General features: G+C 49.8%; 1 protein-coding gene across 6 annotated transcripts in view; it reads left to right on the forward strand.

Annotated features, from left to right (window-relative positions):
- The first annotated feature begins 144 nt into the window (after positions 1–144).
- The window catches only part of LOC129704663 (solute carrier family 41 member 1-like), a 25,024-nt gene continuing 1,229 nt past the window's right edge, over positions 145–23,939 (forward strand). The window contains exons 1-10 of one of the 6 annotated variants that reach the window (XM_055647941.1): positions 145–269; positions 3,668–3,852; positions 15,369–15,476; positions 16,697–16,768; positions 18,558–18,702; positions 19,134–19,280; positions 19,388–19,532; positions 20,174–20,253; positions 22,252–22,386; positions 23,793–23,939. The exon at positions 23,793–23,939 is cut by the window's right edge and continues 2 nt beyond it. In XM_055647941.1, coding sequence (XP_055503916.1) covers positions 248–269; positions 3,668–3,852; positions 15,369–15,476; positions 16,697–16,768; positions 18,558–18,702; positions 19,134–19,280; positions 19,388–19,532; positions 20,174–20,253; positions 22,252–22,386; positions 23,793–23,939 — 1,186 coding nt within the window. In that variant the 5' untranslated portion in view covers positions 145–247. Of the gene's footprint in view, positions 270–3,667; positions 3,853–7,904; positions 8,070–11,439; positions 11,858–15,368; positions 15,477–16,696; positions 16,769–18,557; positions 18,703–19,133; positions 19,281–19,387; positions 19,533–20,173; positions 20,254–22,251; positions 22,387–23,792 lie in introns of those variants that run through there. The other 5 variants (XM_055647947.1, XM_055647943.1, XM_055647942.1 and 2 more) reach the window with 5 other exon arrangements.

The raw sequence follows: 23,939 nt of genomic DNA on the forward strand, positions 1-23,939 counted from the left end.
ACTCTGTTTTTGTTCTCTGAATAAAAGTATTTGTAAAAAAAAGTGTGGCACTCGCTCAGTACTGCCCCTCCCTCAAGTACCACCCCTCCCTCAGTACACGGACTCACAATTTGCCAACGATGCTGAAACCCGATGCTAAACACTCCCAAAATAGCTCGATCGGTCAGAAGGAAACCATCAACAGGACAGCATTCACCGCGGGTCTGGCCACATTTTGACGACCTGTGGCCGTAGAACGCCCAGCAAAATGGCAACGATCCCACCACAAGGTAGGTCAACTCTATGTTTTGTTCTACGTCAATAATTTTTTTGTCGTGCGGCTTGCCTCTTGCAAACAGTCAGGATATGTGGGGTAAAACACAGTGCTGGAGGAACTCAGTGGGTCAGGCAAGGCTGGATATGTTTCACACACAACAGTCCCCTTGCATCCACACAGGGGCTGTCCCATTGATGGAAACATAGAACAGCACAGGAACCGGCCCTTCAGCCCACAATGTCCATGCCCAACATAATGTGTGCCATGACCTGAATCGTTTTCTCCAGTGATGCTGTCTGACCCGCTGAGATACTCCAGCACGTTGTGTCTTCGGTATATACCAGCATCTGCAGTTCCTTTCTACACATAATGTGGGAGATGCAGACTTTTATAGAAAGGGGGAAGGTGGACTGATGGGTTAAGACACAGAACAGGAACAGGCCCTTCAGCCCACAATGTCCGTGCTGAACGTGACAGCAACTGCACGTGATCCATATTCCACCGTTCCCTGCACTTCCATGTGCCTATCCAAAACTCTCTAAAAGCCACTATCATATCTGCCTCCACCACAACCCCTGGCAGCACGTTCCAGGCACCCACCACCCTCTGTGTAATAACACTTGCCACATACATCTCCCTTAAACTTTGCCTCTTGTCATTGACATTTCCATCCTGGGGAAAGGGTTCTGACTCAACGCTATTTATGCCTTCCTCGATTTTAAATTATTCTATCAGGTCTTCCCCCCCCCCCCCAACCTCCGATGTTCTAGGAAAATAAACAAATTCTGATACAATTACTTTGTGTCTTCCTTCATGCAAGATGACACAAAAACAGCCAGAGGTTCAAATGAACAAATAGTCACAGAATCATACATTGCTGAAACAGGCCCTTCGGCCCAACTTCTCCATGCCGGCCAAGATGCCCCATCCAAGCTAGTTCCATTTGCTCGCATTTGGCCCAAATCCCTCGAAACCTTTCCGATCCACGTACCTGATAAATGCTTATTAAACCTACCTCAACTACCTCCTCCGGTAGCTCATTCCAAAAACTCACCACTCTCTGTTAAAAAAAGTTACCTCTCAGATTCCATTAAATCTTTCCCCTCACACCTTAAACCTATGTCCTTTCGTTCTCGAATCCCCTACTCTGGGCAAAAGACTGTGCATTTACCAGATCTATTTCTCTCATGATTTTGTACACTATAAGATCACCCCTCATCCTCCTGCGCTCAATGGAATAATGCCCTAGCCTGCTCAACCTCTCCCTATAGATCAAGCCCTTGAGTCCTGGCAAAATCGTTGTAAATCTTCTCTGCACCCTTTCCATCTTGACATCTTTCCTATAGCATGGTGTCAAAAACTGAACACAATACTCTAAATGTGGCCTCACCAATGTTTTATACAACTGCAACATGACCTCCCAACGTCTATACTCAATACCCTGACTGATGATTGCTAAGGTGCCAAAGGCCTTTTTGACCACCCCATCTACTATTAAATTCCATCCACCGTTACTTAGCCCACCTGCCCAACCAATCAAGATCCTGCTGCAATTTTTTTACAACCATCTTCATCGATCTGTAATACAATATTTGTATCATGTTTATACTCAGGGCAAAAACTGAGCAGGCTTAGGCGGGGCACCTTGGTGGGCATGGGTGAGTTGGGCAGGAGGGCCTGTTCCCGTGCTGTGTGACTCTGACTGACACACTACTGGGTAAGGTTTGCCCCATTCCTTTCCACTCATGGTGGCCCCAGTTCCACTGATTGGGATCCCATGCTCCCAGTGAACTGGGGAAGGATCCCAACCCAAAAGTCATCTATCCATTCCCTCCACAGATGCTGCTTGACCCACTGAGTTCTTCCAGCACTTTTGTGTTTTGCTCCCTCTGAACTTACTGGGTTCACTAAGATAATTATCACAACACTAGAAAAGAACAATACAGACAAATTAACATATGTAGAATGAATATTGACAATTACAATAATACTTTATTAGCCAAGTATGTTTTGCAACATAGGAGGAATTTCATTTGCCAAGTCAGACAACAAATAAAAATCAACAGAACACACAAAACACATTTTAACATTAACATCCACCACAGTGACTCCTCCACATTCCTCACTGTGATGGAAGGTGTAAAAAAGTGGCCTCATCCATGTCCTCTCTTTGCTCTATATATTAAAATATATTTGGACAGATCTATGGATAGGAAGGATTTCGTGGATGTGGGCCAAATGCAGGCAAATGGGACAAGCCCAGTAAGTCAACTTGCTTGGCTTGGACAAGGTGGGCCGAATGGCCTGTGTCCCGTGCTACGCATCCATCAGTCCTGGAAATTGGTTCATCCAAGCCCACCCTGCGCGCCGATTACCGACAGAGTTGAGGGATAGAACAGGGCAATGGGATTGATGAACGGCGGTGGGGTAGAGGGGCCAAAGGGCCTGTTCTTGCTGCTGTTACTGTGGGACGGCCCCAGAGGGAGTGGATTTTGGCGAGGCAAGGTACTGGGAGTTTCAAAAGCCTCAAATGAGGAGGGACCTGCGGAGATCCGGCGGCGTGAAGCGACAGGGGCGGGGAGGAGAGGGGCAGGTGGATTAGGATAGGATAGGAGAGGAGGGGGAGGGGGAGGGGGGGGAGGTTATGATAGGGGAGCGGTGGTTCAGGAGTGGGACGTGGAGCTGGAAGCGGAAGGGGCGGACCATGTCCCAGAGTCGGCGGTTACAAATAAGTTTTTCCGAACTTCTCAAAACTTTTGCCAAACTTTCTGTGAAAGTTTTTTTGGGGGGATTTTTCAGTGCGGAGCCGCGCAGCCCTGTCCCCGCCGGCCGGTGCACCCCTCCCGACCCCACAACCCCTTCCCCCGGGTTCCCATTGCCTTCCACGCCCCCTTCCTAAAAACAAAACCGCATTCTGACAAGCCCACCCACTCGTTCTACCCCCTTTCACCCCTCTCCGCCTCTCCCTTCAACCAACCCCGCCTCCACCCCTTTCTTCCCCCTCCCCCTTTCATTTCTCTCCAAACCTGCAACCAGTCCTCGCCCCCAACTCTTCTGCCATTCCCCTTCCTGCCTTCCCCCCCTTCCTCAACCCTTCCTCCCCCCCTACCCCCTCACCCCCTCACCCCCCTTCCTCCTCCCCCCCTCCTTCATATCCTTTGCCCCATCCTCCCCTACCATCTCTCCTTTACTCTCCCATTCTCCTCCACCCCTGCCCCAAACCCCCCCCCCCCCCCCCCACACCTCCCCATCACCCCTACCCCCCCACCCTCTCCTTGCCCCTTTCCCCTTGCTCATCTTCCCCCCCCCCCCCCCCCCCCCCCACTGTCCTGTTGCCCCCACCAGACCCAAACCCAGGAACAGCCTCCACCCGGTGCCTAACTCTGCCCATTCCCCTCCCTGGTGTTACAGAGTCGCCCATGGAAAGCATGAAGACTCGGAGGAGGAGGAGGGAGATCGGGGACAAGGATCGGCCCGAACGGGGGCAAGAGGAGACTGGAGAAACATCCTGGACAGTGGGTTCGCAGGTCACGCTGCCCTATCTGATGGCCGGAATAGGCATGGTTCTGGCCGGGTTTGAGTTGGACATTATTCAGGTCAGTCCCTTATTTTCTTTTGAGTTTATTGTCATGTGTACCGTGGTATTGCACTGATCCCCATCAAGAGAACCAGTATTGAACCTGTGACTTGTTTGACTTTATTTATTGTCATGTGTACCAAGGTACAGTGAAAAACTTTTGTTGCATGCTAACCAGTCACAGAAAAGATAATAGATGATTATAATCGAGCAGTCCACAATGTACATGATAAAGGGATTAACATTCAGTGCAAGATAAATTCAGTAAAGTCCAATCAAAGATAGCCCAAGGGTCTCCAATGAGGTAGATAGTAGGTCAGGACTGTTCTCTAGTTGTTGGTAGGATCCCTGAATCTGGAGGTGTGTGCGTTTTCAGACTTCTATAACTTATGTGTGATGGGAGAGGGGGGAAGAGGGAGTGGCCAGGGTGAGACTTACCTCTGGCCTCTGGAACTGATGCGCTGCAATACTTATTGGTAGTTTAGTTTATTGCCACATGTACCGAGGTACAGCAAAAAACCTTTTGTTGCGTGCTATCCAGTCAGCGGAAAGAGTTCCACTGTTTCCATCCTTGTATCCTGTCGTAAGCACAACTTCCCTAGCCAACAATAGACCCTTATGGACTCCACATCTCCATCTATCAATCTCCAGTGATGCTGCCTGACCTGCTAAGTTACTCCAGCATTTTGTGTCTATCTTCACCTGAAAGACAATACATGATTACATTCGAGCTGTTAGCAGTGTACAGATGGAGGATAAAAGGAGTAACATTTAGTGCAAGATAAAGTCTAGTAAATTATGAATAAAGACAGTCCGTGGGTCTCCAGCGAGGTAGATGGTAGCTCAGGACAGCTTGCTAGTTATTGATAGGACGGTTCAGTTGCCTGATCACATCTGGGAAGAAACTGTCCCTGAATCTGGAGGTGTGCGTTTTCACACTTCTGTACCTCTTGACTTCAAATCTCCCCATCCCCATCCAGTTATCGCAGAGTGTGCTATTGTGAAGAGAGTCTGGAGAAGGATGCAGGGGCCCTTGTCACAGTTTATCCCTTTAGACTTCAGAGATACAAAGTGGAAACGGGTCCTTCGGCCCACCAAGTCTACGCTAACCAGTGATCACCCCGTACGCTAACACTATCCTACACACTCGGCCCAATTTAACAATTTTTACCAAAACCAATCAACCTACAAAACTGTATGTTTTTGGAGAGTGGGAGAAAACCAGAGCACACGGTCACAGGGAGAATGCACAAACTACGTACAGACAGGATCGAAGATAGCCAGGATCGAACCCGGGTCTCTGGCGCTGGAAGGCAGCAACTCTAATGTTGCACCACTGTTCTGCCATATACATCCCAAACAGCTCCCTAACAGGGGACTCTCTGATTTACGGGCTGTTCCCAGGGCAAGTTTGGAGCCAAACATCAAGTGCTGCTGGAAGACCATCAACTCGGTGAAAGATGCTCTATGCCCGAAACCTGTTGACCTCCCAGCAGAGCGAGATGTCCTTCAGGGAATGTTGCCGACAGGCCCTCTCCAGACTGCAGGAGTTCGTGTTGAGGGACGCACTGAAGCTCGGTGCAGCCAACACCAGGGCTCCGTGTGGGAGGACCACAGTCTAGGGTCCTTCTGTAGCTGGACATTGGGGGGGCCAGTGGGTCACCGGGTCACCCCTCAAACAGGGGAAGGGATAGCACCCTAGGGGGCCATATGAGTGGCAAGGGTGTTTTGTTTAAAGAAAGGTGTGAACACTACTGAGTACGACACTGTTGAATGTGTGGACACCGAGAATGTATGAGGCATCAGCAGTTTTCCTTTTGTAAATTCTGAATACAGTTTATTTTTTGGGGAAGAAAATTGACCCCCAAGTATGGCATGAAAATCGGCATTCAGCCATCCATGCCGACCAACATATTCCATGTAACAGTCCCATTCGCCTGTTTGCCTGAGATAGAAACATAAAAAATAGGTGCAGGAGGAGGCCATTCAGCCCTTTGAGCCAGCACCGCCATTCACTGGGATCATAGCTGAGCATCCAAAATCAGTACCCCCCCCCCCCCCCCCGTTCCTGCTTTCTCTCCATATCCCCCTAAACCTGTCCGATCCATGTACCTGTCTGAACAAGGGTGCTGACCATAAATCGTCACCTATCCATGTTCTCCAGAGATGCTGCCTGACCCGCTGAGTCACCCCAGCACTTTGTGTCTTTCCCTGACTAATTGTCCCTTAAATGGTGTTGTTCTACCTGCTTCAGCTATATCCTCTGCGAGCACGTTCCATACACCCCCCACCTTCTGTGTGAAATATATCTCGATTAAACCTTTCCCTCTCTAACATTTAACCTATGTCTATTGATTCCCCTGTAAAACAGTGTGCGTTCATCCTAGCTATTCCCCTCATGATGTTGTACACCTCTATAAAACCACCTCTCATCCTTCTGCGCTCCAAGGAATAAAGTCCTAGCCTGCCCAGCCCCGCCCTGTAGCCCAGGCCCCTGAGTCCAAGTACCATCCTCATAAATCTTCTCTGCACTCTTTCCAGTTTAACAGCATTAATTATTTTATTTTTTTTATAGTCTGATGCGTTACAATGCTGAAAACCATATTCTGCACTCTGTATCTTCCCCTTTGCTCCACCTGTTATACTTGAGTTTGACCTGATTATTCACTGTATTATCTGTTTTGTTTGGATAGCATGCAACACAAAGCTTTTCACTGTACCTCGGTACACGTGACAATAATAAGCCTGAACATAAGTTGTAGTTCAACAAACAGCACTAAACTATAAAAAAAAGTCACCTTCCCATGTTCTCCAGAGATGCTACCTGACTCGCTGAGTTACTCCAGTACTGTCTTTCCCTATCCAAATGTCTCGTAAGGATTGTTATTCTACCTGCCTCAACCAATTCCTCTGGCAGCTCAGTGCAGGTCAGGCAGCATGTCTGGAGAACATGGAGAGAATGGGTTGACTGGGGGTTATATACACTGGAATTTAGCAGGATGAGAGGGAATCTTATAGAAACATATAAAATTCTTAAGGGATTGGACAGGCTAGATACAGGAAAAATGTTCCCAATGTTGGGGGAGTCCAGATCCAGGGGTCACAGTTTAAGAATACGGGGTAGGTCATTTAGGGCTGAGATGATGAAAAACCTTTTCACCCAGAGTTGTGAATCTGTGGAATTCTCTGCCACAGAAGGCAGTGCAGGCCAATTTACTGGATGTTTTCAAAGATAATTAGATATAACTCGTAGGGCTAACAGAATCAAGGGATATGGGAAGAAAGCAGGAATGGGGTATTGATTTTGGATGATCAGCCTTGATCATATTGAATGGCGGTGCTGGCTCGAAGGGCTGAATGGCCTACTCCTGCACCGATTTTCTATGTTTCTATGATAGGTGAGTAATCTGAACAAGGATCCCGACCTGAAATGTTCTCCAGATATGCTGCGTGACACGCTGGATCACTCCAGCAAATTGTGTTTTAAACCAGCATCCACAGTAGCTTGTATTTCATTTTTCATTTTACCCTGCCAGCTCCTCCTTTGTCCCCCCCCCCCCACCCCACGGCAGTCCCCCCCACACTGGGTGCTCCATTGTTCTTCCCCCCCCCCCCCCTCACACCACCACTTTGTGACAAGATTAGCGTGTAGCCAAATGGTGGACAGGCGTCCCTGTCCATTGTTCCATTGAAGAAGGGTCCCGACCTGAAACGTCACCTAACCATGTTCCCCAGAGACTCTGCCTGACCTGATGAGTTACTCCATAGCTTTGTGTTCATCTTCGGTATAATCCAGCATCTGCTGTTCCTTCCCACACATGACCAGTCTGAGGAAGGGTCCTCCTGACCTGAAATGTCCACCACAGATGCTGAGTTACTCCAGCACTTTGTGTCTTTTTTTGTAAAGCAGCATCTGCAGTTTGTTGTGTCACCAGAGGCCCAGGTGTTAGTTGTGTCCATCCAATCAGCAAGCTGCCGGTGTGATGTCACGGATTGTTTAGATTTGTGTCGCGGGTCGCTGGGGATCCCCTCCCCTCCCCACCCCCACCCCCCACCAACAGGTCCACACCGCCACACGGGATGTTGTGCAACCCCTTGCCTGTGCTCAGGGCCGCCCACCACACCCCTCGCTGGAGCAGGCACACTCGGTCAGATTCGTTTGACAACAGTTGATTCCTTTTACTACCCGCTGCTGCCAAGTCTGCCCATTATGTCCTTCAGGACTCAGCCGCCTTGGTCAGTGTGGGCTCCTTCAGATAATGCAGGAGCATTCATCAAGGGGGGGTTAGCTTGGGGTGGCATGGTGGCACGGCGATAGAGTTACTGCCTACAGTGCCAGAGACCCGGGTTCAATCCTGACTACGGGTGCTGGCAAACAGAGTTTGCACGTTCTCCTTGTGACCGCGGGGGTTTTCTCCAGGTGCTCCGGTTTCCTCCCACACTCCAAGGACGCTCAGGTTTGTAGGTTAATTGGCTTTGGTACAATTGTAAAATTGGCCCTAGTGTGTGTAGGATGATATTAGTGTACAGTTCTCCCTGTGACTGTGGGTTTCCTCCGGGTGCTCCAGTATCCTCCTACATCCCAAAAATGTGTGTGTGTGGGTTTGCAGATTGACCGGCCCTCTATAAATTGCCCCCCCCCAGCCTGTAGGGAGTTGGTGAGAAAGTGGGATAACATAGAACTAGTGATTGATGGTTAGCATGGACTCGGTGGGCCGAAGGGCCTGTTTTCCTGCTCTCTCTATACAGCTGCCTGACCCGCTGAGTTTCTCCAGAACTGTGTAATTCACACCAGAGAATGATAGCTGGAACCTGGAGCAAGAGGCAGGATGCTGGAGGGACTCGGCAGATCGGGCAGTATCCGTGGAGGCAGAGGGGTGGTCGACATTTTGGGTTGGGACCTGTTGAGGGGAAGGGTCAGAGGCTGGAGGTGGCAAAGCAGGTGTGGTGGGTGGGGGGGGGGGGGGGGGAGATGGAGCCATGGTTAGGGAACGAAGGGAGGCAGGCTAGAAAGTGGCAAAGTATAGCAATGTTACAAAATTTTGAGATTTAAAAAATCAAGTCTGTAATTTATCCCATCAGATAAAGCATAAAAAGAAGTTTAATTTGACACCTAATTCACTTTCATATCTCAAGTATTTAAAAGCTGTGATTGTGTGCTGTCAAAAGGCCATAACCTTCTTAAAAATTAAGAGAACTGAATGAAATTTTCAGTTATCGTAGATTGAACCATTCTGAAACAAATATAAAATAATCTTACTTGGATGACCTGAAATTAAAACATATAATTAGTTAGTTACCCAAGTGTAGCTAACTTCAAACTTCAATTACTAGATCTAAACATCTATCCATTTCTTAATAAATGATTAACATTTTTAAATAGCCCAAGTGTCCAAATAATATTCATAAATAATTCACAATAAAACATGATTTTGAAATCTCATTTACATTAATTTATAGGCCAAATGGAAGGAATTTAGTGTTCAATTGCTGTAAATTAAAGTCCATTTAAAGTGGGTTCCTGTGGAACGCGCTGGTTTAGAACGTTCACATTGCGGTAGATTTGTGCCTCAAATGCCCAGAAAAATACTGCGGGATATAAAGAGCCCAAAATTAGCTACTCGCAATAGTAAACTTTGTATAAAGGGTTCTTAAGAAGCCCTTTTTAATGTAAAAATAAGCTACATGCCTTCTGTATACAGCTCCATGCGGCCCTGTGGTTGCGTGAGGTCGCGGGTTTAGAGAGTGATTTTTAAACTATTATAACTATTATACAAGGCCATAAAAACTAATAATACCTTTTGCGACGGGGTCTTTCAGCGATTGCCAAAATCGCGCACACCCGCAGCGCTAGATTTTCAGCCACGCTTCAGGTAGGCTTTGCAACATACCTACAAAGTAACCTACCTCCCCTTCCCCCTTGCCCCCTTCCTCCACTCTAGTCATTTAACCAGTTCCACAGATCACCTCATTGTATCTCTTGTAAGATCATACCTTCCCTGACCAACAATGGGCCCGCCAGGCCTGAAGTCATCTGTTGGTGATGCTGCTTTCACAGTAGGGGGAGGGGGAGGGGGTGAGGGTGAATCCTTCTCCACCTTTGCCCTCTGATTCCATGAGATCTTCCTATGGTTCTGAGCCCTCCCTCTCCCAAACTCCCAGAATAGGACACGGAACAGTACAGCACAAGAACAGGCCCTTCGGCCCATGATGCCAACACCATCTGTTGGACATAATCCATATCCCTCTTATCCCTGCATGTTCATGTGCCTATCCAAACGTCTCTGAAACGCCACCGTCTCCTCCACCCCTGCCTCCCATGGTGTAAAAATGCTTGCCCACGCATCTACATTTGCCCCTCTCACCTTCATCCTATGACCGCTAGTCTTTGACATTTCCACCTTGGGGGAGAAAAGGTTCTGACTGTCTCCCCTATCTATTCCTTTCAATTTTATATATAGCTATTCAGTCTCTCTGTATAATTTTATAATTTATTTACTATTCATAATTTATCCATTTACCTGTCTATTTATATTTATCTATTTATTTATTTGTCAATCTGTCAATGTTATTCATCTATTATATGCATTTTTATTTATTTATTCTTTTTTTTTTTTTGAATACTTCTAACTGGTCTCACCACATAATCTTATTCAATTCAATTCAACTTTAATGTCATCGCACAAATACAAGTATGAGTACAACGAAATGCACTTTTGCGTCAGTCCGTAGTAGTTGTGCATAAAGAAATAAAAAAAATAGAAAGAGAGAAGATATAGAATAATCAAAAAATACAGAATAATTAAACGATGGGGACGGAGGGACCAGAGAAATCTATCGGCGGGACTCCAAGTTCAGCAGTGTCATTGTATTATTGTAGAAGCTGTTCCTCATCCTACTAGTACTTATTTGAGGTCTCTATACTTATACTTATTTGAGGTCTCCCCTCAACCTCTGAAGCTCATGACAGTACAATCCGTCTGTCCAACCTCTCCCCGTAGCTTTAATGCTCTAATCCAGGCAGCATTCCGGTAAATCCCTCCCCCCTCGCCAATGCCTCCAGTACATCCAGACCAGCCTCGACGCTGTGCCCTGCTGCTGAGACAGCAGAATTGGCCAGAGCCGCCTGTTCCTGCTCTCCGCATGCCAATGGCAAACCAAACAGCTTCTCTGTATGTAGCACAGGTCTGACTCACTGTGAGGCCGCAACGCAGAACTAAGAACTGTTCATCTGCCTAGCCTGTGTCAGAGAGAGGTTTGTAGAGAGAGGGACAGAGACAGAGAGAGAGAGTGACAGAGACAGAGAGTGACAGAGACAGAGAGAGAGGGACAGAGAGAGAGGGACAGAGAGAGAGAGGGACAGAGAGAGAGGGGCAGAGACAGAGGGACAGGGAGAGAGAGAGGGACAGAGAGAGAGAGAGAGGGACAGGGGGAGGGGAGGTCAGTGAGAGTGGGACGGACAGAGACAGAGAGTGAGAGAGGGAGAGAGAGAGAGAGAGAGAGGGAGAGATGAGGTGACAGACAGAGAGGGGGTACGTAGAGATAGCCAGAGTGAGAGGGAGGGACAGAGGGAGGATTCTAGTTTAATCTCTGTGTAACTCGTCAGATCCTCTGATCTTCCAGCGAAGGGCAGAGTCACCCTGGAGTGGGTTGCTGGGAACGTTTTCCCAGAGGCAGCGCCCGTGCAGACCCGTGCTGCAGCTGGTCAAGCCATCACCGGGGGTCAGGAGGTCCAATCCTGGCCGTTCCACCCCCCCTGGTCGAACAGTGTCTGAGGGGGAAGGAGCTGGTGGCCATGGGCTAGTTTGCCACCCGGTGGCGGGACAACCATGTATGTGAAGCAGCTCAGACTCCAGCTGTGGTTCAACGAAGGGCGTCTACGCGAGTTCACGTGCCGCCTCGCCAAATACCCACCGGGCTTCCAGCCGGAGACCGGCTTCTCCTTGATGTCCCAGATCCTCCTGCCCTTCCTGCTGGCCGGAATCGGGATGGTGGCGGCCGGAATCGTCATGGACATGGTGCAAGTGGGTATTCCTGCAGACCCGAGACCGTGTGGGTGGGTGAGGGGGATAATGTGGTAGCACCAGGGAGGGTGGGAAGTCCTGGGGTGGTGGCACACAGGGATCCGGAACATTCTATCTGTAATCTGCCACGGACTGAGCTTGAACATGTAAAATCAGGGATTGTTTGCAGCAGGTAACAAGGTATTGAAGATGGGATAGCACAGGCTAAAGGGGTTGGTGGCCTCACAACCAGTATTAACTGGGCACCGAGGTGCTTGTTTAGTACTGCCCCTCCCACAGTACTGCACTCCCCAACACTATGATGCTGTTTGGATCCTGAGATTCTGATGAAAACCAAACTATTTCTGGTTGGGGGGGGGGGGGTGGACTAACTTGACCAATTGCCTGTTAATGTCCAAAGTGGCGACTCTCTCCCGTCCCCCTTGCCCCCCCTCCCCCCCCCCCTCCCCAAACAAACGTCACGTTGCCTCTTTCTCTGGAAGTTGAATTCTATTTACAGCGTAGGAATGGTGTGTCTGAGATGTGACTGCTCTGCGTTTAGGGTGCTGACATTTGCTGATGAAACGTTTTGGTTTAGTTCAGAGATGCAGCGTTGAATCAGGCAGTTTGGCCCACTGAGTCCACGCCGACCACCCGTCCACGCTAGTTCTATGTTATCCCACTTTCTCATCCACTCCCTACACACTAGGGGAAAGTTACAAAGGGGCAATTAACCTACAGACCTGCACATTTTTGGGGGGATGTGGGCGGCTAACGTGCAAACTCCACACACTGACAGCACCCAAAGTCAGGAACGAACCCTGGGTCACTGGTGCAGGGAGGCAGCAGCTCCACCCGCTGCACACTGTGCCGCCATACTCTCAAAACTTGACGTATTCTATTGACCCTTACAGTGTTTCAAACACTCTCCCTCGCTATCTCTCCCCTTTCCCTTCTCATTCTCCTCTCTTCATGTCTCTCTCTCCCTGTCTCTCTCTTACAGAGGGTGGTGGGCATAGGAAATGAGCTGCCAGGGGAGATAGTTGAGGCATGTACAATAACAACATGTAAAAGGCATTTGGAGGGGTACATGGATAGGAAAGGTTTCAAGGGAGACGGGTCAAACACTAAGAGTCACAATTGTCATATGTGAATCAGTTACTTGCAGCAGCTTAACAGGATCGTAAACACAATAACATGTAGATTAATGAAGAATTCTCAACAATGCGATAAATTGATAAGCGTAATATTTGGTAACCAGAATAGTGCAAAACCAAAGACCGTAATGCACTCTTTAATGTTAACGCCACAGACATGTTTTACTTCTTGTGGTTTAACAGACACGTAAACACAATAACATGCAAGTAAATATATAATAATCAATAATACAATAAATTAATAACTGACACTGGGAAACTATAATAGGGCAAAAACTGAAGTCCGCATACCCACCCAAGACACAGTCCATAGAAGATCACAGTTGCTGCGGTTAGTGTTGTGCAGCGTTCAAGAGCTGATGGTTGCTGGGATGAAGGTGTTCTTGAACCTGGAGGTCACGGTTTTCAGGCTCCCGACGGTAGCAGCGAGATGAGAGCGTGGCCAGGATGGTGTGGGTCTGTGATGATGCCGGCTGTCTTTTTGAGGCAGAGCCTCCTGTAGATCCCTTGGATGGTGGTGAGGTCGTGGGCCGGGTAGTGTCCATCACTCTCTGTAGCCTCCTTCGCTCCCGGCGTTCGAGTTGCTGACCCAGGCCGTGATGCAAACAGTTAGTGTGCTCTCTACCGTACACCTGTAGACAGTGGGTAGTGTTCTGTTCCATTGTCTTGCTGCATTCTGGGGGACTTGCTGTATGCAGTAGTCTGTCTATGTTGGGTGCATTTCCTGTCCTGTGAAGCACTTTGGGATGCCCAGGGGTTGTGATAAAATAGTAGCCAGTATTCCTCTGATTTAGGTTTATTATTGTCACTTGTACTGAGATACAGGGAAAAGCTTTGTTTTGCGTACGATCTAATGACATCAGATAATACTATCAGTTCATACTCAAGAACAATGAGCAAAGGAGGAGATACAGAGTGGAGATGATAGTTCACAGCATTGTGGCGCATCAGTTCCATAGACAAAGTCCAATGTCCGCAATGGATAGAGGTGAATGCAAGCTTATGAAAAGACTGTTCAGAAGTCTGATATCGGAGGGGGAGCAGCTATTTCTGAGCCTGGTGATGTGCGCTTTCAAGCTTCTATACCTACTGCCCAAAGGGGGCAGGTAGAAGAACAAATGACTTTGAAAGTCTTTGATGATGTTGGCTGCTTTCCCGAGGCAGCGTGCAGTGTAGATGGAGTCGATGGTGGGGAGTCTGGTCTGTGTGATGGACTGGGCTACATCCACAACTCTGTGATTTGTTGCAGTCTTGGGCAGAGCAGTTCCCAAACCAAGTTGTGATGCATCCTGATAGGATTCTTCCTCTGGTGCATCTGTAGATGTTGGTGAGAGTAGTTGGAGATGTACCGAACTTCCCCTTAAGGGCCAGTCCCACGAGCATGCGACCTGCATGCGGCGAGCGCGACCAAACCGGAAGCGGGGACCGCGCGGAGGTCGAGTGAGTGACGTGAAGTTCGAGCGAAGTCCGCGGGAAGTTCGCGCATGACGTACGGCATCGAGGCGGTGCGTACGGCGTTGAGGCGGCTGCGGGCCCGCAGGCCATTGCCGCGCAGAATTTTTGAACACGGTCGGTTTTTCGGAACCAGCTCCGCACAAATGGCGGGACCAGCTCCGCACAACTCCATACGGCTCCGGCAATCGAAGTGGGACCGGCCCCGCGAGGCCGTACGGCTCAAGCGACCACGTTAGGTTGCGCTTGCCGCATGGAGTCACATGCTCGTGGGACAGGCCCTTTAGGTTTCTTGGATGCTTTCATGTTGTTGATGATGTGGATAGTTGGGATTGGGCCAACCTCACGAGTGGACTTGTTGTGGGTGGGGGACGGGAAGGGAGATGGAAGCATTGACTCTACCCTCCCCCCCCCCCTCCTCCCTCCCCCCCCCAAATGATCTCTGTCTGTTGGCAGGGTGGATGCCCTTGCCTGCAGTGAGGAGACCCCAGGTGTTGGAGAGGGAGATGAGGAGGGGTTTCTTTAGTCAGAGGGTGGTGAATCTGTGGGATTCATTGCCACAGAAGGCTGTGGAGACCAAGTCAATGGGTTTTTTTAAGGTGGAGATAGATAGATTCTTCATTAGTATGGGTGTCGGGGTTACAGGGAGAAGGCAGGAGAATGGGGTTGTGAGGGAAAGGTAGATCAGCCATGGGTGAATGGTGGAGTAGACTTGATCAGCCGAATGGTGTAATTCTGCTCCAAGTCTTTATGAACCTCAGGAGACCCATCCACGCCTGGTCTACATGGAACGGCAACAGCCAGGCTGGAGGTTTCTGGGGCCGGGCGGAGGGCCCTGATGATTGCGGGAGGAGGGTTGCCGTGGGGACGAGTGGGCGGCCAGTCACTAACCTCTCACCTCTCTCCTCCCCCACTCTCCCTAGCACTGGCCGGTGTTCAAGGCAATGTCCGAAATCTTCATCCTAGCCCCTGCCCTGGTGGGGCTGAAGGGCAACCTGGAGATGACCCTGGCGTCCCGGCTGTCCACAGCGGTGAGTGACCCCTCCGACCTCCGACCTCTGACCTCTCCCCAGGGCAGTCGCTTGTCCATCAGCCGTCATCCGGACCTCGAGCCCAATGTCACCCTTGGGTGCCAGCCATCATTTGGATAAGATGTTGATGGGACGTCCCTTTTGGAAATATATTGGGCATGTGTCACAGTACAGCACAGGAACAGGCCCTTCAGCCCACAACATCCATGCTGTTAAACTAATCTCCACTGCCTGCACGTAACCCATATCCCTCTATTCCCTGCGTATCCTATGTACCTATCTAGAAGCCTTTCAAACGCTACTGTCGTATCTGCCTCCACCACCACCCCTTAGCCTCCTACACTCCAGTGAGGACAATCTCAGCCTTCAACCATAGCCCTTCATTCCAGACCACATTCTGGTGAATCTCATCTGCACCCTGAGGTTGGGATTTTACTCCTTGGAGCATAGGAAGCTGAGGGGTGATCTTATAGAGGTGTATAAAATCACGAAGCAAATAGATGGGGTAAACACACAGTCTTTTACCCAGAGTAGGAGAATCAAAAACCAGAGGTCATGGGTTTAAGGTGAGAGGGGAAAGATTTACATAGAACAGTCCAGCACAGGAACAGGCCCTTCGAGGTGTGGCGCAAGCCTGGATCGCCGCTGCGAGCACGAGATAAAACTGTCTGATTAACTGTTCATAAGTTATAGGAGCTGAATTAGGCCATCATGCCTACTCCGCCATTTAATCATGACTGATCTACCTTTCCCTCTCAACTCTATTCTCCTGTCTTCCCCCCATAACCCCTGACACCCACACTAATCAAGAATTTGTTAATATCCACTTTTAAAATACCCAATGATGGCCTCCACAGCATCTGTGGCAATTAATTCCACAGATTCACCGCCCACTGACTAAAGAAATTCCTCCGCATCTTTCTAAAGTAGGTCTTTTTTGTAACTATTTGTAGGTTTATCACTGATCTTTGTTTACCTTGCCTTACTTGAGGTCTGCTGTATGATTTTACTGGGTTGTATGCAAGACAAAGCCATTCACTGTACCTAGATACATGTGACAGCAAAGTATAATTGAAACATTGATAGGGAAGGTTTAGAGAGAACTGCCTGCTGAGTTACATTGTGTGTCGGTGAGGTTTAGAGGGTCGTGGGGCAAGTGCGGGGGGTGGGACGTGTTGAGCCCCGGTGCTGATTGACACTGTGCACTGTTTCTGTCACAGGCGAACACTGGGAAACTGGACTCTGCTGCTGACTGCTGGCTGCTGGTGACAAGCAACTTGGCCGTCATACAGGTAGGGCATGGAACCCCCTCGCCCCCGGCCCCCGGCCCCTTGCCCCCTGCCCACGGCCCCCGGTATCCCGTCCCCTGCCCCGTCCCCGGTGCGTGTCTTCAGCCAAAATGTGGACACGTAAACCCTTGGAGGGAGGGTGGGACCGGTGTTTGCTATTGCCGATTGTCCGAGTATAACCGAGTAAGCGATTCACTCCAACCATCTTGCAGACACTCCGTGAAACCAGTTATTTTCATATACAAAGTTGTTTGTTTGTTACTGCAAGCTAGAAATACCACAGGGTGTATGTTACATTGTTTGATAGAGTTATGTGTGGAAGGAAATGTCAATCTCAATGGCCTCCACAGTGTAACCAGCAGCCTGTGTTCTTAAAGAGACAGTCCGTTATAACCAAAATACATTATAAAGAGGTCTGGAGTAACGAGAGTTTATTGTGCTAGAGTAACTCAGCAGGTCAGGCAGCTTTTCTGAAGAACATGGATAAGTGACGTTTCGGGACGGGACACTTCAGACTCATGAAGGGTCCAGACCTGAAACATCACCATTCCGTGTTCTCCAGAAATGCTGTGTGACTCACTGAGTTACTCCAGCACTTTGTGCCCTTTTGTGTATTAACCAGCATCTGCAGTTCTTTGTCTCTACAAGTACATGGCCACATGGGCATTCTGCGTGTTTTACTTGCATGTTTATATACAGGTATTTTATGTCGGCCAGTGTGTGTATATGTGTGCTGTCTGTGTACATCTGCATGTTTCGGGTGTGTACATGCTCATGTGCTGTGTGTGTACACATATGTGCTGTGAGTGTACACATCTACGCTTGCTGTTTGTATATTTGTGTACATTTATATGCACCGATGTACAGTGGGAAGCTTTGTTTTGCATGCTATCCAATCAGATCAGATATACCATGCATAAGTACAACAGTTCAAACTTAAGTGCAGTAGGTAGAGCAAAGGGGAAGATACAGAGTGTAGAATATAGTTCTCAGCATTGTAGCGCATCAGTTCCAGTGACAAAGTCCAATGTCCGCAATGGTGTAGAGGTGAATTGAACATTACCCTAGATTATGGAAGCCTGATAACAGAGGGGAAGAAGCTGTTCCTGAGTCTGGTGGTGCAGGCTTTCAAGTTTCTGTACCTTCAGCCGGACGGGAGCGAGAAGAAGATGGAATGACCGGGATATGAGTGGATCTTAATGATGTTGGCTGCTTTCCCGAGGCAGTGTGAAGTGTAGATGGAGTTGATGGTGGAGAGTCTGGTCTGTGTGACGGACTGGGCTACATCCACAACTCTCTGCGACTTCCTGTGGTGTTGGGCAGAGCTGTTCCCAAACCGAGCTGTGACGCATCCCGATACAATGCTTTCTACGATGCACCTGTAGACGTTGGGAAGAGTCGTTGGAGTTTGTGCGTACGTGTATATGTTCCTTGTGGGCGTGTACACATGCTGTGTGTACATGTGTGTGTGTGTACATGCGCAATGTGTATCTGAAGGAGTATATGTGCCAAATGTGTGCTGTATACATTTGTCCATGTACACATAACATATGTATGTACGCATGCCATGTATATCTGTGTAATGGTATATGGGCCATGCTTGTGCATGTTCACGTGTAGTATATATGTGTATGAGCCATGTGTGTGCATGCACATGTGCCGTGCGTATGTTAATGTTCTATGTGTATGTACTTATGGGCTTGTACGAGTACAGTATGTACATGTGCCATGTGTATGTTCACATGCTGTGTGCATGTATGTGCAGCGTGTGCTGACGTGCGTGTCTCCACAGCTCCAGGCCACGGTGGTGGGGTTCATTGCGGCAGTGGTGGCCATCACCCTGGGCTCGATCTCTGGGGGCAACATCGAGCTCAGCCGCGCCATCCTGCTCTGTGCCAGCAGCACCAGTACCGCCTTCATCGCCTCGCTGATCCTAAGTACGTGACCCCAGCCCCACAAACCTCACCCCATGCCCCCTTACGCACACACTCCTCCCCTCCCCCCCAGTGCCAGCAGCGCCAACAACACGCTGATCCTAGCTACGTGACCCCTGACCCCATCCCCCTGAACTTCACCCGCCCCCGCGCCCACTCCCCTCACGCTACACCCCCCCCGCCCGGATATAGAAGGGGGGGGGAGGAGAGGGAAGACATTTCTCCCACTGAATTTCCACCCACTGCAGTTCCACCGGTGACCACATGATGGGAGCATTGGGCCAGTGACAGGTCTCCTTGAATTACCCCCACCCCCCATCCCCCCACCCAAATTGCCCGCCCTTCCTACCTACTCCCCCCTCCCCCCCCCCCCCCCCCCCCCCCCCCCTTACTTCTCAACCTCTCTCCCCCATTCCCTCTCCCCCTGCCCCCAGGTCTGGTGATGGTCGCGGTGATCCTGGGCTCACGGAAGGTGGGGGTGAACCCAGACAACGTTGCCACGCCGATCGCCGCCAGCCTCGGCGACCTCGTCACCCTCTCCCTGCTGGCAGCGATCAGCAGCACCCTGTACCGGTACACCGGTAGGTGGGGGATGGGGGGGGGGGGGGGGGTAGGTGGGGGAGGGGGGGGGGGGGTAGGTGGGGCCATACTGAGTGAGGGAGGGTCTGACTGCCGCCTCTGTCTCCAGACATAACCTACCTGGCTCCCGCGCTGTGCGTGCTCCTGATCATGGTGACTCCAGTGTGGCTGCTGATCGCCCGGCGGAACAGCTCGAGCCGAGAGGTGCTGCAGAGCGGCTGGCAACCCGTCCTGGTGGCCATGTTGATCAGCAGGTGGGTCCCACTCTCACACACACACACACACACACACCCACACACACACACACTCACACACACACACACACACACACACACACACACACACACACACACTCACACACACACACACACACGCACATATACACACACTCCACACACACACACACACACACACACACACACACACACACACACACACACACACACACACACACACACAAATACACACAATACACACACACATATACACACACTCACACACACACACACACACACACACACACACACACACACACACACACACACACACACACCCCCCATCACCACTCACACACACACACATACCATCTCACACACACACACACACACACACACACACACACACACACACACACACACACACACACACACACACACACACACACACACTCCCCCCATCACACACACACACACACACACACACACACACACACACACACACACACACACACACACACACACACACACACACACACACACACACCCATACACTCACACCCCCATCACACCCACACTCGCCCCCATCACACACTCTCCCGGCCAGGGAGGGTTAGTTGGTGGTTTTTCGAGGCAATCCTTTCACTGATCAAACGTCTCCACTGGTGAATGTTTTGCAGTTGCGGGGGTCTGATCCTGGACAAGATGATCACAGACCCACGGTTTCAGGGAATGGCCGTGTTCACACCTGTCATCAACGGTGAGTTCACCCATCAGGTTAGCAGAACACGTGACAATCAACTCAGTTAAAACTAAGCTAAACTAAACTAAAACTAAGGGGAGGAGAATCAGGAGACATTGGTTTATGGTGAGAGGGGAAAGATGTACAGACTTTTTTCACAAAGAGTGGTGGGAGTATGGAACGAGTTGCCACAGGAGATAGATAAATACATAGAAACATTCCTATTTTCCTATTATGAAACATAAAACATGACAGCCCACTCTCAGCACTGATACGGTGGGCCATAGAGCCTGTTTCTGCACTGCTCTATTTTGTGTAGTTATTGCAGCCAGAATCTGTACCTGGCACAATTGCAGCGGGTAGAACCGCTGCCTCGCATCGCCAGAGACCCTGGTTCGACCGTGACCTCAGGTGCAGTCTGTGTGTGCAATTTGCACCTTCAATTAGAAGATTGAGAGGGGATCTTATAGAAAATCACAAAATTCTTAAGGGGTTGGACAGGCTAGATGCAGGAAGATTGTTGCCGATGTTGGGGAAGTCCAGGACAAGGGGTCACAGTTTAAGGATAAAGGGGAAATCATTTAGGACCGAGATGAGAAAATCATTTTTTACACAGAGAGTGGTGAATCTCTGGAATTCTCTGCCACAGAAGGTAGTTGAGGCCACAGTTCATTGGCTATATTTAAGAGGGAGTTAGATGTGGCCCTTGTGGCTAAAGGGATCAGGGGGTATGGAGAGAAGGCAGGAACGGGATACTGAGTTGGATGATCAGCCATGATCATATTGAATGGCGCTGCAGGCTCGAAGGGCCAAATGGCCTACTCCTGCACCTATTTTCTATGTTTCTCTCTGTGAAGCGTGCGTTTCCTCCAGGTGCTCTGGTTGCCTTCCACATTCCAAAGATGTGTGGGTTTGTAGGTTAATTGGTCTTCTGTAAATTGCCCCTAGTGTGTAGTGAGTGGATGAGAAAGTGGAATAACATCAAACTAATGTGAATGGGAAATCAATGGTGAGGCAGTGGGCCGATCCCAGTTTACAAAAAAAAAACACAAGGTGCTGGAATAACTCTGCAGGTCAGGCAGCATCTGTGCAGAACATGGACAGGTGACGTTTCGGCTCAATCTTCTGACTGATGATGGTGTATTTTTGTAGTGTATTGAGTATAGATGTTGGGAGGTCATGTTGCAGTTATACAGAGTATTGTGTTCAGTTTTGGGCACCATGTTATAGTAAAGATATTGTCAAGCAGAACATTGAAAATAGGTGGAGTAGGCAATTCGGCCCTTCCAGCCAGCACCGCCATTCAATGTGATCATGGCTGCTCATCCAAATTCAGTATCCCGTTCCTGCTTTCTCCCCCATATCCCTTGATTCCATTAACCCTAGAAGCTAAGGTACACAAAAATGCTTGAGAAACTCAGTGGGTGCAGCAGCATCTATGGAGCGAAGGAAATAGGTAACATTTCGGGCCGAAACCCTTCTTCAGACCCCAAGAGCTAAATCTATCTCTCTTGAAAACATCTAGTGAATTGGCCTCCTCTGCCTTCTGTGGCAGAGAATTCCACAGATTCACAACTCTCTGGGTGAAAACATTTTTCCTCATCTTAGTTCTAAATGGCCTACCCCTTATCCTTAAACTGTGACTCCTGGTTCTGGACTCTCCCAACATCGGGAACATTTTTCCTGCATCTACCCTGTCCAATCCCTTAGGAATTTTATATGTTTTTATAAGATTCCCTCTCATCCTTCTAAATTCCAGTGAATGGCGGTGCTGGCTCGTTGGGCCGAATGGCCTTCTCCTGCACCTATTTTCAATGTTTTTACTATTCTGTGTTCGTTGAATGTTGTACTTGAAGGAGAGGTGGGAGCTGGGGATGGCTGGGGTTGTACCGAGGGCTAGAATGGGCTCGATGAGCTGAATGTCCTGCTGCTGCACGCTCTCCGACGGTCCGATGCACACGTTGGCCGGGGCTGACACTCCACCCCTGACCTTCTACCTTTGCCCCTCCCCCTCAGGAGTCGGCGGGAACCTGGTGGCGATCCAGGCCAGTCGCATCTCCACCTACCTGCACCAGAGCAGCATTCCGGGAGAACTGCCGCAAGGCATGAAGGATCTGTGTCCCACCGTCTGCCAAATCTTCCTGCGCTCAGGTAGGTCTCACCAGGGTGGGGAGTGCCCTCATCCTGCCACGCGGCTCCCCTTGCCCTCTCCACCGCATTTCGCCCTCCTCTTTGTCCTCTGATTCTCACATCTCTCCCGCCCCTCCTGTCTGTTTTCCACAACCCCTCCATTTTTTCCCCCTCATCCTCCTTCCCCTGTGTTTCTCCCACTCCTCTTCCCCTCCCTCCCCACAACCCCCCCATTCAACTGCAGTTAATCCGATCCCCAAATCCTCCCCCCACAACTACTTGTCCACACCCAGCAACTGTGTTCAGTGCGGCCATTCTCAAAAGTATTGGTCTATTACTGTTGTGTGTACGGAGATTCAGTGAAAAACTTTGTCTGCGTGCTCTCCAGTTAAATCAGTCAGTTCATGAGTACAACCAAGCCGCACGCAAGTACAAACAGGTAGACCAAAGAGAAAACAGGAAAGACAGTTACAGGCAAATTGCAGATTAAAAAAAGCTCAAAGTCCATGCTGAGGTAGGTTGGAAGATCGGGTCTAGACCCTAGTTTATGGTTGGATCGATCAGTAGTCTGATAATAGCGGGGGAAAAGATAGTGCTGAGTCTGGTGGAGCGCACTTTCAAGCTTTTGTATCTTCTGGCCAATAGGAGAGGGAATGACCGGGGCGTGAGTGGTCTTTGATGATGTTGGCTGCTTTCCCGGGGCAGCGTGAAGTGTAGATGGAATCGATGGTGGGGAGTCTGGTCTGTGTGACGGACTGGGCTACATCCACAACTCTCTGTGATTTCTTGCAGTCTTGGTGCAGAGCTGTTCCCAAACCGAGCTGTGATGCATCCCGATACGATGCTTTCCACGATGCACCTGTAGACATGCCGAACTTTCTTATGTAGTAAAAAGGAACTGCAGATGCTGGTTTACACAAAAAGACAAAGTGCTGGAGTAACTCAGAGAGCCAGGCAGCCTCTTTGGAGAGAACATGGACCAAGTGACGTTTTGGGTCGAGACCTTTCTTCAGAAAGATTGGTGGTCGGGGGGGGGGGGGGGGGGAAGAAAGCTGAGAGAGGGGAGGGGCAGGTAATATGTGGACACATGCGAGCGGGGTGTTTGAGAGGCAGATGGTTGAAATGAAGGCCAGACATTAAGGTGCGTGAGTAAAGAAACTACAACAGTTGTGAGACAGAGTGGCAAATTGTGAAGCCAGAGGAAGGAATGTGGGAGGAGGGGGGGGGAATGGGGGTGGGAGTCCAGATGGAACTTTGCGGGGGGGGGGGGGGGGGGGGGGGGGGAGGGGAGTTGCTAGTGGTGGACTCCCCTGCACTGGTGAGACTCAGTGACCATTTGCCCCACAGTTGCTGGCTGGTGGGTTTGAGACGGTCGGCAGGATTGGGTGGTGCTGTCGAGTATTAACCACACCCTCTGCCCCCCACAGGTCCAAACTCAAACTCTGCCCGTGTGCTGTTGTTTCTGGTGGTGCCAGGGCACCTGCTCTTCCTCTTCACCATCCACGTGGCGCGTGCTGGCCACGCCTCCATCACCCACATGTTCACCATCTTCTACCTCATCGCCTCCCTGGTCC

The sequence above is a fragment of the Leucoraja erinacea genome, chromosome 16 (genome assembly GCF_028641065.1).
Source record: "Leucoraja erinacea ecotype New England chromosome 16, Leri_hhj_1, whole genome shotgun sequence".
Lineage (NCBI taxonomy): Eukaryota > Metazoa > Chordata > Chondrichthyes > Rajiformes > Rajidae > Leucoraja > Leucoraja erinaceus.